We start from the raw sequence: 16882 nt of genomic DNA on the forward strand, positions 1-16882 counted from the left end.
CCCACAAAAGCCTAAACAGCCTCCAGACATCCTGCTTGAGCTTTTCCTTTAAACTTAAGGAACACCTGAGGAATCTGTGAAAAGCAATTTTGAAGAAACATAGCAAGCATTGTGATTATGTAGCAAGTTTTTAAGATCAGAACTGGTTGGTTTGTTTGCTTATGAATGAATGAATGAATAAAATCTCATGTTCCTTTTTATCAACAGCTTGTACAGTTTTATAATGTGTTGTTTTTTATCTAGTTAAAAAGACTTGCTTCTGCCTGATATTAGGTCTGCCAATTAACTGAAAAAAAGGGGGGGAGAAGGATTGCATAGCTGTTGTCTTCTTTGTTATTCCCAAAAATAAAATGAAACAACTAAGTCCACAGGGAATTTCCAGGAGAGCAACAGAAATAGACCCAGTATTGACTTAATGCCATTAGTGTGCAGCATACATCTAATAATTAATGTGGTTTTGATATTGAATATTTCATAGCTTGTACTCTGAGGATAAAGTGAAAGATATAATGGATTATGTGAAACAAATACATGCATAGAAATAAGTACACTTCATTTTCCTTTGTTTGCTTTGAAGGATGCTATTGAAGTGAACTTTATTTATTATTGCCGGCCACAGAAACTGGCGAAACGTTAGGAAGAACAACCTTCAGAACACGGTCAAAGAGCCCAAAAAACCCACAACAACCACTTTATTTATTATTATTATTTGTATGCTGGAGTATTGAAAGGTGAAAAGTAAAAATGGGCAACCAAATAGAGAGATGTCTGTTAAGTAGTGTCTCTAGTATATATCTTGGAGAATATGTTCTCATTTTCCACAAGCCATGTGAAGCCTTGCAATTTCTGAGGAACCTAAGGGCAAAGAATTTGCATGTTATCAACTAGATTGCACGTTACCTCTCTTCTCTGCATTTTACAGACTGGTGTGTTTAAAAAGAAACATATCCAAGGAGAATATTACTCTTGTGCAAATGACCAAGTGGTGGACACAATCAGTGCGGGGAGGTGTTAGTGAGGTTACACCCACTGGCCTCACTTCCTGTCTTCATGGGCAGATGGAATTCATAGTCTGTATGCAGGAGATGCACAGCCTCTGCTTATTTATTTAATATTTGATTTAATTGATTTATATACCACCCCTCTAATAGACAACTATTCTGGGCTGTTTACAAATTAAATACTGAGAATCCCACAGGACCCCAATAGCGATACATCAATATGGCGGTTCAATTATCTAGATTTAAAATTAAAAGAAAAAAGAAAGCACAAGAAGATATTATTTATTAACACCATCTAGGATAGGTTACTGAAGCCAATTTCATATAGTTCTGTTTTTATTAATTTCCTGAATATCAGGAGGGAAGGACCCTGGCATACCTCAAATGGGAGCTTATTACATACATTGGGGCCCACCACCAAGAAGGTCTGGTTCCTTGTTTTTGCCTTCTAGCCTCCCTTGCCAAAAAGTGTGGCCACTTTATCAACAGGGCTTGAGAGGACAGGGTGATATAGGCAGCTGTTTTCTGGAAGGAATGTTTTGTATCACCCTAAACAGTTAAGGGCTTTCCAGGTCATTACCAGCACCTTGATTTTGAAACTGACAAGGAGCCAATGAAAGCATGCCAGGCATGGGGATATATTGTATTGAATTTTCTGGTCCATAAATCAGTCTGTCCACAGCATTTTGGACCTTTTGAGGTTTCCATACTGTTTTCAAGGGCAGTCTGACATAGAGAACATTACAGTAGTATATTTTCAAGATTACCAATGTGTGAACAAGTACCATTAGACACTTCTTATCTAGGTAGAGACTCAACTGGGCAGTCAACCAAAGTTGCTAAAAGGCATTTCTGGCCACAGCTGATATTTGAACCTCCATAGAGAACCTCCTGATCCAGGAGCACCCCCAAGCTGACCTAATCCTTTAGGGGAAGTGTGACCCACATCAAGGTCATGCAGATTTCCCTCTTATTGGTCTGATAATCCTCCTGTCAGTAACATCTCAATCTTACCTGGATTCAGTTTCAGTTTATTGGCCCCACTCTAATCCATCATCCACAATAGGTAGCACTCAAAGACCTGTACATCAGTGGTTCTTAACCCTTTTGAAAGAAACGCCCCCTTGAGCCATTGAGGAAGTTATCATCACCCCCCTCCCCACGGTGATGATATTTATTATTTATTTATTTATTTATTTATTTATTTATTTATTTATTTATTTATTTATTACACTTAAATCCAATGACCCCTGAAAACAAAATTAAATTCCAAGAAAATGAAATGCCCCCAAAAAGTAACATTTAATGATTTAGTTGCAAGTGAATTTTAAGACGCAAAAAGAAATATAAAAAGGGCATAAAAACAAACCACAATGCAGGAACTAAAAATTTCAAGACGAAAACTCTGAAACTAAATTAAGATTGGAGGAAAATATATATTCATGCACACTGTAAAAAGGCTGCAGCCATCGTAACAGGTTTGGCTTGCTCCAGCGCCCCCTACCGCTCCCCTTCTGCTCCAGCGCCCCCATGCCGCCCCTTTTCGTTCTACTGCCCCCCTGAAAAATGAAATCGCCCCCTGGGGGGCATTATTGCCCACGTTAAGAACCACTGCTGTACATCATCCCCTGCAGATGAATGAATGGTGAGATAAAGCTATATGTCATCAACCCCAAATCTCTGTATGACTTCTCCCAGTAGCTTCATGTACATGGGAAAGAGCATTAGGGAGATGGACTCCATAGATGAGGTCCAAAGAGGCGGAGACAACTCCCTCAAGTTGTACCATATGGAATCTGCCATCAAGGAAAGAGTGGCACAAATGAGGAGCAGAGCCTCTGATCCCAAAACTTGAGAGCCTTCCCAGAAGGATACAGTGGTTGACAGTATCAAAGACCACATAAAGATCCAGGAAGACCTATAGGGTTACATTCCCCCAGTCTGCCTCACTTAAGAACTTGTCTTGCAGGGCAAACAATGCTGTTTCAATACCGTGCCACAGCCTAAACCACGATTAATGTGGGTCCAGACTATCACTTTCTTCCAAAAACACAGACTTAGAAAACCCAATTAATACAGAGAGAGAAGGATTCATGAATATTTTGATTGGACCTCTCAAAACATATAAGCAAGGCAAGCTTTCAGGTTGTAGAGAAATCTTTTTCAGACTCAAATGGTATAAATTTGGGGGATAAAGGAAGAAGCAAAAAGTAAAAATAATCAGGCCAGATTGAAAGCAGATTGCTAGATGGATATTGTAGATTTAGGAATCCTCATGTCCTTAAGGGTATGGAGAGGTATCACCTGCAGCAGCAGGTTCTGTCTTCATACAGCCCTTCTCCCTTCAAAGACAGGGACATGCAGGTGCAGAAAAGGGACACCTGAAAAGATACCCATTTACATTTTCTCCCCTCTTTCTAGACAAAGCTCTCTAGGACTCTTGTATATAGAAAGACAGGAATTCATTCTGGCTGACCAAAGACAAAAGGAAACCCATATATGAAGATGTATTTTTACTTCCACTTTTCTCTGACATAAGGAAGAATGGGATATGCCATGATTAAGAACCAGAGTAATCAATGATGTTCTTGAGACATGATATATCTTCACCTGGTCTAACAAAAGTCTATTTTAATACTCTACCCAGCCATCAAATAGAAAGAAATGTTTTCAAGAAGCAATTCTTTCTGACTTAAGAGGCTTTTGTGTTATGGCTTGGGAGATGTCATCAACCCAAAAATGGACTGTCTCTATGTGCTGTTCTTTGTGTACATTCTGCTTCAGTATTCAATTTGTATTAATATTTAATGCTTTTGGCCATTAATGGCAGCAGTCTTCAGGGACAGCATCAAAAAGGGTTACTGTTTTTCTGTATAATTTGGTCAAAAATGGTTCTCATTGTGAACAGGAATGCAGTGCTGATAATACTTTTATCCAAAACAATGTTTTTTAAAAGCAGTGATAGATGTTCATATGGGGGGGAAATGACTCTATGAAAAAGAGGATTATACTACATGGCCTTCACTATTGCATTAGTAGCGTGGTAGGTTAACATGAATCTTCTTTGTATCATATACAATATTTTGCCTTGTTAGTAAAACCTTTTACATTCCACAATCAATACTAGCTTTCAAGGAGATAGGTGTACTTTCAATAATAACAGCTATTTCTTAAGGCTAATTTGTAAGAGGATGGAGTGGAAGAGCGTGCTGCTCACATCCAAGACCAGAATGTACAAAGCACAAGTTCAACATAGTAAATGCAGTGTGCTTGTCTCATTACAGTGAACGTGGAGGGTTACATTGATTTAAATAGAGTAGGTTTCCATACAGTTTTCATCCAGATTGGAATGTCATAAAGTTAATATTATAAATTGCAGACATGAATAAATGCATTTTAATATGAGAAAATGCAGACCTACAAAATAGGCATGCATGTATTGCCCAAGTGACAGCATGATTGAGGCATTAGGGCACCTTCCCTCAAATGTTGTGGTGAGGTATTCCCCCCTCATGGTCCATAAGCTGTCCATGCATTGCACTCAGAAATATAAAATGAGTTCTTTTTAAACAGAACCAGCCTTAGAGTCAAAAAGAAAGAGGATATGCTGACAGTGGCAGCAATGATGCTAATGATAATTTGACTGTTTCTGTAGCAGTAGGAATAGCAGCAGCAGCGCTGAATAGCTCAGTTAGCTAGGTATCTGACTGGGGAGTCAGAATTTGGGAGTTCAGTCCCTGTCCCCCCCCCCCCAATTGAGCTTTCCAGGAGAAAACCCAGCCTGTGTAGCCTTGGGCAAGAGCCACAGTCCCAGAGTGCACCCAGAAAAAAGAATTGGTAAACCTCTCCCGAGTATGTTATACCTAGAAAATTCTGAAGTAGGTTTCCACAAGTCAGAATTGACTTGATGGCACATAATTATTAGTAGTAGGTAGTTGTAGAAGTTTAACAAGGTTTTGTTAAACAAAAGTAAAGGTGGATTGAGTGGGTTTAAGAAGAGGGATAATTAAAAGTAATACAGTTTCATTGCATTAGTATCAAAATGGTATCATTTATGTAACTATAGAAACGAGATGCCTTGAGCTCCTGGCAACACAATCTGCTAATGCTACATTCACCCAGACATGACATTATTCTCAAAACAAGCCTCCTAACAAATGAGTGCTATTTCTTCTGGTATTTTTTTTAAAAAACCCTGACATAGTGTGTTAGTGTGCGCCAACCTGTTAAGGTTTTCTGAAGCATATCTGAAAGAAACACAGGTTATGAAAGAAGACATCTTGGCTAAGCAGGCATGTGGAGAAAAGGTAGAAGGTAGAATGTAAGAGCTATAATAAAATGTCACTACGCATGCTAGATAATATCTGTATAGTACCTCACAATAATCTCTTGAAAAGGCCAATATCTGTCATTGATTGTCCTTTATGGCAACTGAGAGATTCTCCCTATAAATTCAACTTAGTGTGGCAAGCAATCTCAAAAGGAAACCCAGAGAGAAAACACCAAAGAACCTCCAAAAAGCCTGAACAAGTCTAGCTGTCCTTTCTGATAAAGCTTTTTACCTAGGTCTAAGCCACTAAGACTGCAGTCAAATTCAAATACATAGTTGCACAAATAAAATAAAATAAACACACAGAAATAGGATGGCAGACATCTGGATTGGTAGCATTGCATGTTGAATTGTAATCTATCACAAGGTGATCATGACTCAAGTCTGAACCAGTTGCAAAAAAACAAATACCATTTTAACCTGAATTACCAGACCAACCATGACCTATTTATTTATTTATTTATTTATTGGATTTTTACCCCGCACCTCTAGACCATGTCTACTCGGGGCGGCTTACATAGATAAAACAGAACAATATATAATATATAAAATTATAAAATTACAATTACAACTGAACAATTAAGTTGAAGAAGATTACCAAGATGGCATGGCATAAAAGGGGAGAAAAATAAGATGTAGGATCATTACTCTGCAGTATCTGATGCATATCTATTCCCATACAGTTATCTCTACCAAGTGTATAAGTATCTGACAACTCAGATTTCACTATACATCTGATGAAGTGAGTGGCAGTCCACGAAAGTTTATGCCAAATATAATTTGTGAGTCTTTAAAGCCTTTTTTTTTTTTTTTGGCTGCCACTTTAGTCAACTAACATAAAAAAGAAAAGGCACAGGAAGTAATTATTCCATTTTACTTTGCACTTATCTGCCCACATCAGCCCTTTGTCTAACCTGAGAGATTTAGACAAACGTTCAGAGTGGGGCGGCAAAAGTGGCAAGAGTTACAGAAAGCAAGCTATGGGGAAAGTTGGAAGGAACAATGCATCTTTAGCCTGGAAAAAGAGTTATCTGAGAGAGGGGTCATAGTACTCTTCAGATACATTGGGGGGCACAAATTACTTACAGAGATTATGTCCTTTACCTGGGTTTTTCAAGTAGAAGATGAGCAGACATTTCTTGGAGATGCTCCAGACCTGGATTCCCTACACTGAGCAGATAAGCTACAAAGCCCATTCCAATGATTATATACTCACTTGTTGTTGTTTAGTCGTGTCCAACTCTTCATGACCCCATGGACCAGAGCACGCCAGCCCCCCCTGTCTTCCACTGCCTCCTGGAGTTGGGTCAGATTCATGTTGGTTGCTTCGCAGACACTGTCCAGCCATCTCATCCTCTGTCGTCCCCTTCTCCTCTTGCCTTCACATTTTCCCAACATCAGGGTCTTTTCCAGGCAGTCTTCTCTCACTTACCGGGGAGTAACTCCCACTAATCTCAGTGGGATTGGCTGCTTTCATAGGGAGTTGCACTACAAAACAAACTTGCCATTGTTTATTACTGGCCCCCTCGTCCTTCTTCCTACTCAATCTTCGGCCTACTCAGTTCTACAGGCCTGGCACGTACTTCTGGAATCATCTGTGTGACTTTCAGTAATAATGAAACTGAAACAGAATGATCACATGGTTGGTGAGTGAATGCACTTGCTTCACCAAATCAAGAATAAATGTGGCCATTTATCCTTCATTTCACTTTCTGGGATGACAATAAATAGCTAAGAATTGGCTAGAGTGGCTTCTATTTTAAAGCACTTTTATAATCCTCCAAGGGAGCATAACTGTGAAAGGAAATTTATTTCACGGTAGCATAAATACAAGCCTGTCTTGGTGGTCACCAGAGTAGAAACTACTTCAGTCATTCTGAACATTAGGTTTATGGGTTGCTTTCAGATACCTCAACACTGCAATACTGCTATGGATGTGAAAGTACAGCAGTGGACTGATCCTTTGTTTATTACTTTGTTCTCTGAGCATGTCACATTGAACAGAGTGTGTTCACATAGGTAACATGACATCCTATATTACTACAGCATCAATACAAATCATTCTCGCACATATGGCTATGTGACAAATTTCAGAAGACTTATAGCATAGGCATATATAAAGTTTAATGGAAAGTGAGCTAGAAAAAAAGATAGTTATTTTAATCACTTGTAAAGTTTGTGTGCCTAAGAGAAAATGTATGCCTAGGTAGCTTAATATTATTCGAGGCAGGGAAATCGCCCCAGAGGGAGACCACAGCTGCAATACAAGGACATCTTCAAGTGGGATCTGAAGGCCTTAGGAATGGACCTCAACAGATGGGAAACCCTGACATCTGAACGTTCAGAGGCAGGCATTGCATCACGGCCTCTCCCAATTTGAAGAGACCCTTGTCCAGCAGGCCAAGGCAAAGAGGAAGTCACAAAAGCAGCAAAACCAGGGAGCTGGACAGGGGACAGATTGGATTTGTCTTCAGGGTAGAAGAGATTGTCACTCTCGAATTGGCCACCTCAGCCACACTAGACGCTGTTCCAAGTCCTCCATACAGAGCACATTACCATAGTCTTTCGAGATTGAAGGATGCCTAACCTAACCTAAATTTGAGAACACAAACACATAGCATCACTGTTTTCTGTTGCCTAGTTTTCTTGTTGTGCAGATGGAACTTCTATGTTAGACAGTTTCTAAGAACAGTAAAAGCCAATAGGAATAGTCTGTCCAAGACTCCATGCTCTGTAGGGTTTTGTCCATTTCCTTTTTCCAGAAGTGCTGTTCACAAAAAAACTAACTTGATGGCAGATGATTGTAACAGCTGCACACCTATTGCCAATGTTCCATTTATAAGCAAGTCAGTGGAGAAGGGCTGTGGCCAACCAGTTACAGGTACTTTTGGAGGAAACCAATGCCTTCAACCCATTCCAGTCCTGGTTTAAGCCATATCACAGGACAGAGACAGCAGTGGTCACCCTGCAAGATGACCTTCTGTGAGAGGCTGACAAGGGCAAAATGTCCATGTTGGTCTTCCTTGATCTCTCAGCAACCTTTGATACTGTCAACCACAGTACCATCCTGGGGTGGCTCTTGGGGTTGGGGATCAGTGGCCCAGCTTTGTTCCAGTCCTTCCTTAAGGACCAACCCCGGAGAGTGAGACTTGGGGAGATGGTCTCCACCCCTTGGACTCTCAATTATGGAGTCCCTCAGGGGTTGATTGTCTCCCTGTTGCTGTTTAAAATCTAAATGAAGCTGCTGGGGGAGGTCATCAAGGGTTTTGGAGTCTCATATCATCAGTATGCTGATGGTACTCACTCTTTTTTCCCTTCCACCCGTCTCCATTGGATGCTGTCCTGTCACTTAAGTGCTCCTTGGATGCCATGCTGTGATGGATTAGGGATAACAGACTGAAGCTGAATCTGGACAAGATGGAGGTTCTGCGGGTGGGTGCCCCTGGTATTTGTCTGCTTCCCTTTCTTGGGGGGGGGGGCTTCTCTCTCCACTAAGGATGAGGTGTGCAGTCTGGGTGTCTTGCTGGAGCCATCGGTGTCAGTGGACATCCAGATAGCATCTGTGGTCCACTCTGCCTATTTTCGTCTTAGACGGATCACCCAGCTGTACCCCTGCCTTGGCACCGGGTCTCTTCTCATGCTGGTTCATACATTGATAATATCAAGATTAGAGTACTATAATGCTCTCTACATGGGGCTACCCACGAAGCTAATCTGGAAACTTCAGCAAGTCCAAAACACAGCAGCTGGACTATTGGGTAGACTAAATAGATACCATCACAATTCCCCCATTCTGGCCACCTTACACTGATTGCCTGTTTGTTTCAGTGCCAGCTTCAAGATGATGATATTAACACAGACCTGGGCAAAGTGCGACCCTCCAGATGTTCCTGAACTGCAAAACCCAACATTCCTCACTGGGTGGCCTAGGCCCAACTCTCCTCACACTATTAGCTGTGTGGGCTAGGCCCAAATCTCCTCATTATTGGCTGTGTGGGCTAGGAATTATGGGAGCTGCAGTTCAGTCTCATTTTGCCCACCCCTGTATTAACATATAAGGCCCTAAACAGTTTGGGACTCTGATACCTGGCAGAATGTCTTCTTTCAATGGGTTCTGCCCACCCTACTTGTTCATCCTAAGCAAGGCAATTGAGGACATTGACCCCAAAAGAGATCTGGAAGGAACAGACCAGATATTGGTCCTTCTTGGCGGTTTCGCCACACATGTGGAATCAATTCTCACCTGATACCCACCTGGCCCCATCACTGGCTACCTTTAAGATACTGTTGAAAACTTCGTTATTTAGACAGGACTTTGCAAATGTTATACCAATGGAGCACAGAGCACTTACCAACCCCTAAATCAGATATTCAGCCATTCTGATTATTTTTATTAAATGTGTGTGGGGTTTTTTGTCATACTTCTAAGTTTATAATGTTCCTAATTTATAATGTGTAGTGTATGTTTATTGTTTTATATAACTTTGATGCTATTTTATATTAATTCATTGTTGTTGACTATTGTTTTAGTTTCTGCTGTGAACTGCCTAGAGTGACCTTGGTAGACAGATGGGCGGTAGGTAAATTAAATCACTGGTTCTTAACCTTGGGTTACTCAGGAGTTTTGGACTGCAACTCCCAGAAGACTTCACCACCAACTATGCTGGCTGGGGTTTCTGGGAGTTGCAGTTCAAAAACATCCGAGTAACAAAGGTTAAGAACCACTGAATTAAATAATATATATTTAACATGGGAGGGCTTTGGTGGCATAAGTCTTAACAAATGTTAAATTTATATATTGTTAACATTTGTTAAGACTTTATATATATATAGTCATTATGAAGTACATGCTGCTGCTGCTATTCCATGTATGGCTCCAATGATTCATTTCACAAAGCATGTATACCATTAAAGGCATAAGCTATTTCTTATTTCTTCAGTGAGACATTTCCTTCTAAAACAGGCTATCCTGGGTAGCATTACAGTTGAAATCCTGCACAATAATTTTAGCATGAAAACTACTAGAGAATGTTTACAAAACTCAAGTAAAATTGATTATGATAACAATGATGATAATTCACTATTTGTGAAAAGAAACGGGAAGTGACCTTCAAACTTCTAGGACATATTTAACAGTTAGATATAGCAGATCCTCCAGAACTTAAAAATAAACTTCTTCCCATAGAAGAAAATATCTTAAAGAATTATCTATAAGTTAACTGAAGGCCTGGGATGTTGAGACGAAACTTTTCTTTATTTTCTCCATTCTGTTTCACAGGTATTCCTGTTGCTTAGTGTAGTAAGTCACAGCTAGAGTAGGCCCATTTAAATCAATGGAACTACAAAGGAATTGACTCACCAAATCCCCACTGATTCAAGGGGGCCTACTCTAGTGCAACTTACCACACTAAACAAAGCTTCAGAGAGTGTGAAGTACTTCACATCTATTCTGTTTTTGGTTTTATTTTTAAATTACTTCTGCTCTTTATTCTGTGCTAGATTGCCTACTCTGAGATGAAGTGACAGCTTGGGAAGCACTAGGAGAAAAATCCCACGAGTGAGGGTTGTACATTATCTTTGGCTAACTGTGGCTTACTACAGACATTGCAAGGGTTTAAAAGCAGTGCCATCATTAGGTATGCTCACTCTGTGGAGTTATCAAGATGAAAAAGGCAACAAAGAGAAATGCCTTACATGCTAATTAGCAGAGTATCCACAGTGGGTTTTAATCAGTTCCATTGCTGAGCCTCACAGCAGGTATCTCCCTCACATGTTTTTTCTAACAATTTATGGATTCAGCGAGGAATGAGATTGTAGAAGAACTCCTGAGATATTCATGAAGGTTTTGTATGTTCAAAAATTGTAATACCAACTTTAATCTTCTGTATATGGGTACACTGTCTTTCTTGAATTGAAACTTGAAAGGAAAGGGTTAGCCATCATAGGATAGACATACTTTTCGTCTCCTTTTGTTTATAAACCTCTGAGCTCAACTAAATTCCTGTTGAGCTCAATGAAACACAAATGGCTGCAAGATGGCACATTCACCTATTCTTCCCCATGAGTTGCATGACTAAGCAAAGGTTTTACATCAGGGTTTTCTAGAGTGGTCGCAATGACCAGATAGGCGGGGTATTAAATAAATAAATAAATAAATAAATAAATAAATAAATTCAAAGCAGTGTTCCAGTGGTGCACATATTTCAAGTGTTACATTCTCTTTATGTTGCATATGGCTTCACACTAGATTTTTCTCCATCGCCAACCGTTTCAGATTAAAATCCTTGCAGTGCAAGCTGCTGAAGAATATCCACAGTAGAATGAAGATCAACCATGCATAAGTTGCCTGTTAACCTCTTGGATCTTCTTGCTTGTTTCTAGTTAAGGTTATTGACTTTACCCTAGGGAGCTTTGTGTCTTTGATTCTCAGTTGTCCCAGATTGCTCCTAGCCTGTTCTCATCTGGAATTAAAAATAGTGGAAGTGGTTTTTGCCAGCCCCAAATTTTCAATATTCAGGTATGAAAGGCAGATTCTGCCCCCACTCTCCACACACTTGTTCTTGACTGTGGACCCCCAACCTGCCATTGTATCTGTTAATTTGTTGGCTTTCAGAAACTGTGGAAGACATTGTTTCATGTCTGACAGACTATTAACAACAAGCTTTGCTCCAGATATGCATTCCATCTCCATAACCCTTGGTATTGCCCTTTTTAAATGGTTGGATTTTGTATGCTAATCCTGAAATGCTTTTAAAAAAAGAAAAGAAAAAGCCGAACAGGAATTGTGCTTAAGGAAACACAATTTTGAAAGAAAAGGTTTACATGGAGCAGAGTAGAAATAGACAGCAAGGACTTAGATTAACCCATCCACTTTCTCCTGCTTTTGTATTCCCTAGTCCCTTTCCTGATGTTAGTGGATGTTAGATGAATACAGATTGATATTTCCAGAAGTGCTAGAGGCTTAGGTTGTAGCTTACGGTGCTCATCATCACATATGGTGATAATGACCAATATTTCAGTGGTAGGTAGGGCAGACAGGGGATTAGGACAAAAAAAATGAATGTCCAGCATTACTACTAACATACCAAAGGTCAGTTTGGAAATGGTTTATCATATAACAGAAGGAGAATGAATTTTTATGAAAACCCAGTGTTCCGTCTAGACAACTCTGGTGGCCCACAAGTGGCACATATCTCATTGAATACTTCTTTAGACATGTTTGTAGTTGGGGACACAACACTCCTGCAGTGTTGGAAAGTGTGGAACTTAACATATGCCATCACCTATCACAATTAGCCATGCTAGTGGCAGCTGTGGTCTGGCAACATCTGGTGCAAGGGTATCCCCCAAATAGTTACAGAACTTTAATCAGCTCCTATAAAACCTGGTGTGGATGCACTTCTTCTGTGGACCTGGAGTCAACACCCATCTATGATCTGGAGGGCCACAAATTACATACCCCAGCGTATATCCATGGGAATTGGTTTTAGTTGGTGGTGTTTCAGAGAAATGGGAAATCCTTTTCCTACCTGGTATAATGACTCACTCTTTTGTGGACTGAAAAGCAAATTCAATGTTTTTCCAGTGACTATAACTGTTGTTAAAAATGGACTAAACTGAGCTCACAAGTCTGATCACAAATTGTGTATTTAATAGCAGTGGAGGAGAGAGACATAATGAAGACATATGGCTTTTGTAAATAGTTGGGAATGTTGGAATGGGTTAAATAAGTAATGGATTAATTAATGTGGAGTGTTTTTAAAGAGACATACTATTTGTGTGTGTGTGTGTGTGTGTTCATTCATTTGAATTAACTTTGCTGTCAAAGCCTGTGAAATTAGTCTGTAGACAGATTTTGTTTTTTTAAATTTGTGACTAATGCAGTTTTGCAAGCGTACATTTTATGATTTTTTTTTCCGCTTTAAGGCTAGGAAATGGGATCTTTGAATGTATTTAAATTTGCATTTTTTTTCACCTTTTAAAGGGCTTTAGCCTGTGTCTCATGCTGACACGTTGTTATGTGAAAAGTATAACTCTGTAAACAGTTTAAATATTTCTCCTCTAGTAACTGAGCACTTCCTCTCTTCTTTTTAAACATCCCCTTCACTTGGATATAAAGTCTCGTAATCCTAATCATGGGGTTTAACCTTGCTTTTACAGGTGACCTGCAACTCTTTCAGCATTAGTAATGGAGAAATGCAGGGTGTTGGTGTTGGCCTTTATCCCAGGTACTGTGGATATTATTTAATGGACAAAAAAACCTCTTATGTTTCTACTTGCATCCCACACACTGTCTCTGTCCCAGGCTGCTGAGATACCAGTCACTGTAACACATCACGAAATGAAAACACTTTGTTAAGAATGTTCCATCACTGCTCTTCCAACTTGATAATTCAAACGAAATGAAGTCCATCACTCACTGATGCCTTGAATAGGGTCTACTTATGAGGGACTCCAAATAATGTTGCTAGTTAGAAAGCTGTTCCTCTATGTGTCTCGGTGGTAAATTAATCTGTTTCTTTTGATCCAGGGAGCCTGAGTTTTTAGTATGACTCTCAGGTGCCTTTGAAGCTCTTTTCTCTAGGTTGCTATAACAGTTGTTACGGCTGCTGATGCACCTATACATAGAAGTGACATAGAAATGGACTCTGGTCTGAGTGACCTGCAGTGAGACTTCTCTGTTGTCACTGCCACCAGCTAGGTGAGAAGAGAAGGGGGCAACTGAGAATGAGCAGAAATTAAGGAGAAGCATTAGAACTAAGAGAAGAGAGGATTTTTTCCCAAGAGGTGGGGTATTTCAAATAGTTTAGCAAGTCTGATTTCAAATCATAATCATAACCATCTTAGAACAGCAGAGCTGGAAGGCACCCTGTGGATCACTGAGTCTAGGACCTGTCAAGGAGGCCCAGTGGGGGAATTGAACTCCCAACCTCTGGCTCTGCAGTCAGAGACCTAAACCACTGAACCATCTAGCAGTCCAACTGATAAGAGTTCTTCTTAATCATAGATTTAGCACCTTTTTATAAGATCTTATGTGAAAGTGAAGGGAAAGGGTCTACTAGATGGAACGCTTAGTGTGCTATCAAAAGTGGAATTTCCTTAGTAGGTAGAAGATATCTGTGTATCCTAGCTTTCATCCCTATTGCATATTGCACATGAGCTTGCTTTTGCTGCTTGATTGGTAATTCGTATGTAGAGACTGGCTTTATTTGCAAGTTTGATTGCTTAGGCACAGGATTTGGAAGGAACTGTGTTGCCAGAGGGGAAATATGTAGTCAATCTCTGGGTAAGAAGCTGCTGTCTCATCTAGTTTTCCACAAACTGCAGATGAGTTGGTAAACCTGTATTCGGGCCTTATCACTTCTGACTTCAAGAGTAGGCAAAGGAAAGGTCATGCTTTAGCAGTAAAACAGAGATCTTAGATATTATTTTCCTGGCTTATGATTCCCATTTAGTGGGGCATCCTGGGAGTTGTATGCAAAGAGCAACTATTCCAAGCTATGCCACAAAATCTATTCTTTCCATGTAGATAGTGTCAGCTTCAGTTCTTGCTATCACCATTTTAAGGGATTGGGCAGCAAGTGATGGGAAAGACCTCTCCCTGAGACCCTGAACAGCTCTTGCTAGTCAGAAAAATAATAATAATGGGCCAAATAGACCAATGGTTTGATTCCTCCTTTGTTCCTTTCTGCTCTGACATTGACCTTAAACCTTATTTGTCTTCCTTCCTCAGCATGTCTTTGCTGAACAACAGTTGTGATCCCAACTGTGTGATTATCTTTGAGGGCCCTCAGCTCCACCTTCGCTCCATCCGGGAAATTCAGAAAGGAGAAGAGGTAATTAACTTGTTCTCTCTTCCGTCAAAGGCACCTGCGGCAGTTGCATCCCCTTAAATAACTTCCAGACTGCAGGGCCACCAGCTTTAACACTTTAATGATATATTGGTGCTACTTCCTATCACATAGCTATCAGGAAGCAGATGATAAAGAGAAGCTTCTCTTCACACTGTCTGGGTCCCATAATCATTGCCTCTCATAAATCACTGGCAACCTTGATGAATTCCTCTTCCCCCATGCCTCCTCTAGGCACTTCATTCTGTTTGTATTTGAGTGCCTTTGCCCTGATAAAAAAATACCCACTTATGAGACTTCTGGGCAGAATGTGGCATTTACTAAATCATGGCAACAAGAAGCATTTGTCAGGCTGAAGCAGTAAAGCTTTCATTGGTAAGGAAAGTAACAAGGCAGAGGTGGTTTCCATGTTGATTTTATTAAAAATGACATGGAAAAATGTCCTTCCAAAATGATTTGTGTCCTTTATCAGAGAAATTCTTCACATCATCTGATTTCCACCCATCCTCCCAAAAATGGACACATGCAATACATGCCCTCAGAAGATGGTTGCTAGCAAAATGTGGTATAGTGTTCAATTCACAGGGTAAGTCAAGATGTCTCATCATCTTCTGTCCTTACACTCTGATACTGGATTGCAGTGAAGTGTATCTTTATTTAGTTACAATGTTAAGCTCTATGTTTCTTTCAACAACCTCCCTCAAGTTTTTTGTTTATTTGTTTGTTTTTATGGCTTGGAGAATTACTTTAAAGGTAGCAGTCTGAGGGCATCCATAAATGGGCAATAGGACGATGGTGTCCTGGCTCCAAGAACATCACCCTACCAATGCTCAGTTATGACTGGCTTCAACATGTTATTACATTCTTTAAGAATTACTTTCCTTGCTCTGCTTTTTTCCAGTAGTGTCTCTTCCCAGTACTGTATAACATTTGTTTGTAAGGACTTTCCAGTAAGAACTTACGTTGTATATAAAAAATGCCCCACACAGTGGTGGTGTTACAGGAAGTACACAGGAGTGGTAGTAACACTAAAGTCTCCCATATAATTTCCTGGGAATACATCTCATAAGCAGTGTGGCTAATATTTGGTACACGTTGCAGACACAATACATGGGGTGGGGCATGTATTTGCACATAGTCCCCGCTGTAATCAGCAGGGCTTAATTTAGGGGTGATAAATTTAGTGTTGAGGGGATGCAACATAAAGAGGAAGAAAGTTCACAAGGAAAAAGTTCTCAATACAGCATTACAGGAAAAATGCAACTTCTGAAATACTGTCATTAATAAAAGATGTTGCAATGTAAGAAGGGATTACTGTTTAAGAATTTGTACCTACAGCTTTTTAAAATTGATGTAAGTTTAATTTCCGTGTAAATCAAATGTGCCTGACTTTTTTAGAAGTTACATATTTTCAATCACTCTTAGAATGTTGTGCATAGAAGCAATATAGATGAAAAAGCTTATAAAATTAGGCAAGTTGATTTTCTTGGAATTATTTCAATGATGAAAACGTATACTTGACACTCAGATGACTTTTGATATGATTGGAAATACTATCTTATTCACACTAGAATAAACCTTTTCAGGGGTAAATGTCAGCTGTGGTAGAGCATCACAGACTCACACTACCAAGGGGTGTTATAAGGTTTTATAGTGCTCTGGGATCATTGTTTAAGTGTCAAACTTGTGACCTTGACACT

At 39.9% G+C, this 16882-nt stretch overlaps 2 protein-coding genes across 7 annotated transcripts in view; one reads left to right on the top strand and one right to left on the bottom strand.

Moving 5' to 3' along the window:
* Nucleotides 1-16882, top strand: part of SMYD3 (SET and MYND domain containing 3) — a 506262-nt gene that overhangs the window by 402262 nt on the left and 87118 nt on the right. For all 6 annotated transcript variants that reach the window (XM_020787921.3, XM_072992853.2, XM_072992847.2 and 3 more), the window contains 2 exons: nt 13492-13559; nt 15065-15167. In XM_020787921.3, coding sequence (XP_020643580.3) covers nt 13492-13559; nt 15065-15167 — 171 coding nt within the window. The remainder of the gene's footprint in view (nt 1-13491; nt 13560-15064; nt 15168-16882) is intronic.
* Nucleotides 1-16882, bottom strand: part of LOC144585865 (uncharacterized) — a 236428-nt gene that overhangs the window by 137999 nt on the left and 81547 nt on the right. The gene's annotated exons all lie outside the window — the stretch shown is intronic.

Source organism: Pogona vitticeps, chromosome 1 (genome assembly GCF_051106095.1).
Source record: "Pogona vitticeps strain Pit_001003342236 chromosome 1, PviZW2.1, whole genome shotgun sequence".
Lineage (NCBI taxonomy): Eukaryota > Metazoa > Chordata > Lepidosauria > Squamata > Agamidae > Pogona > Pogona vitticeps.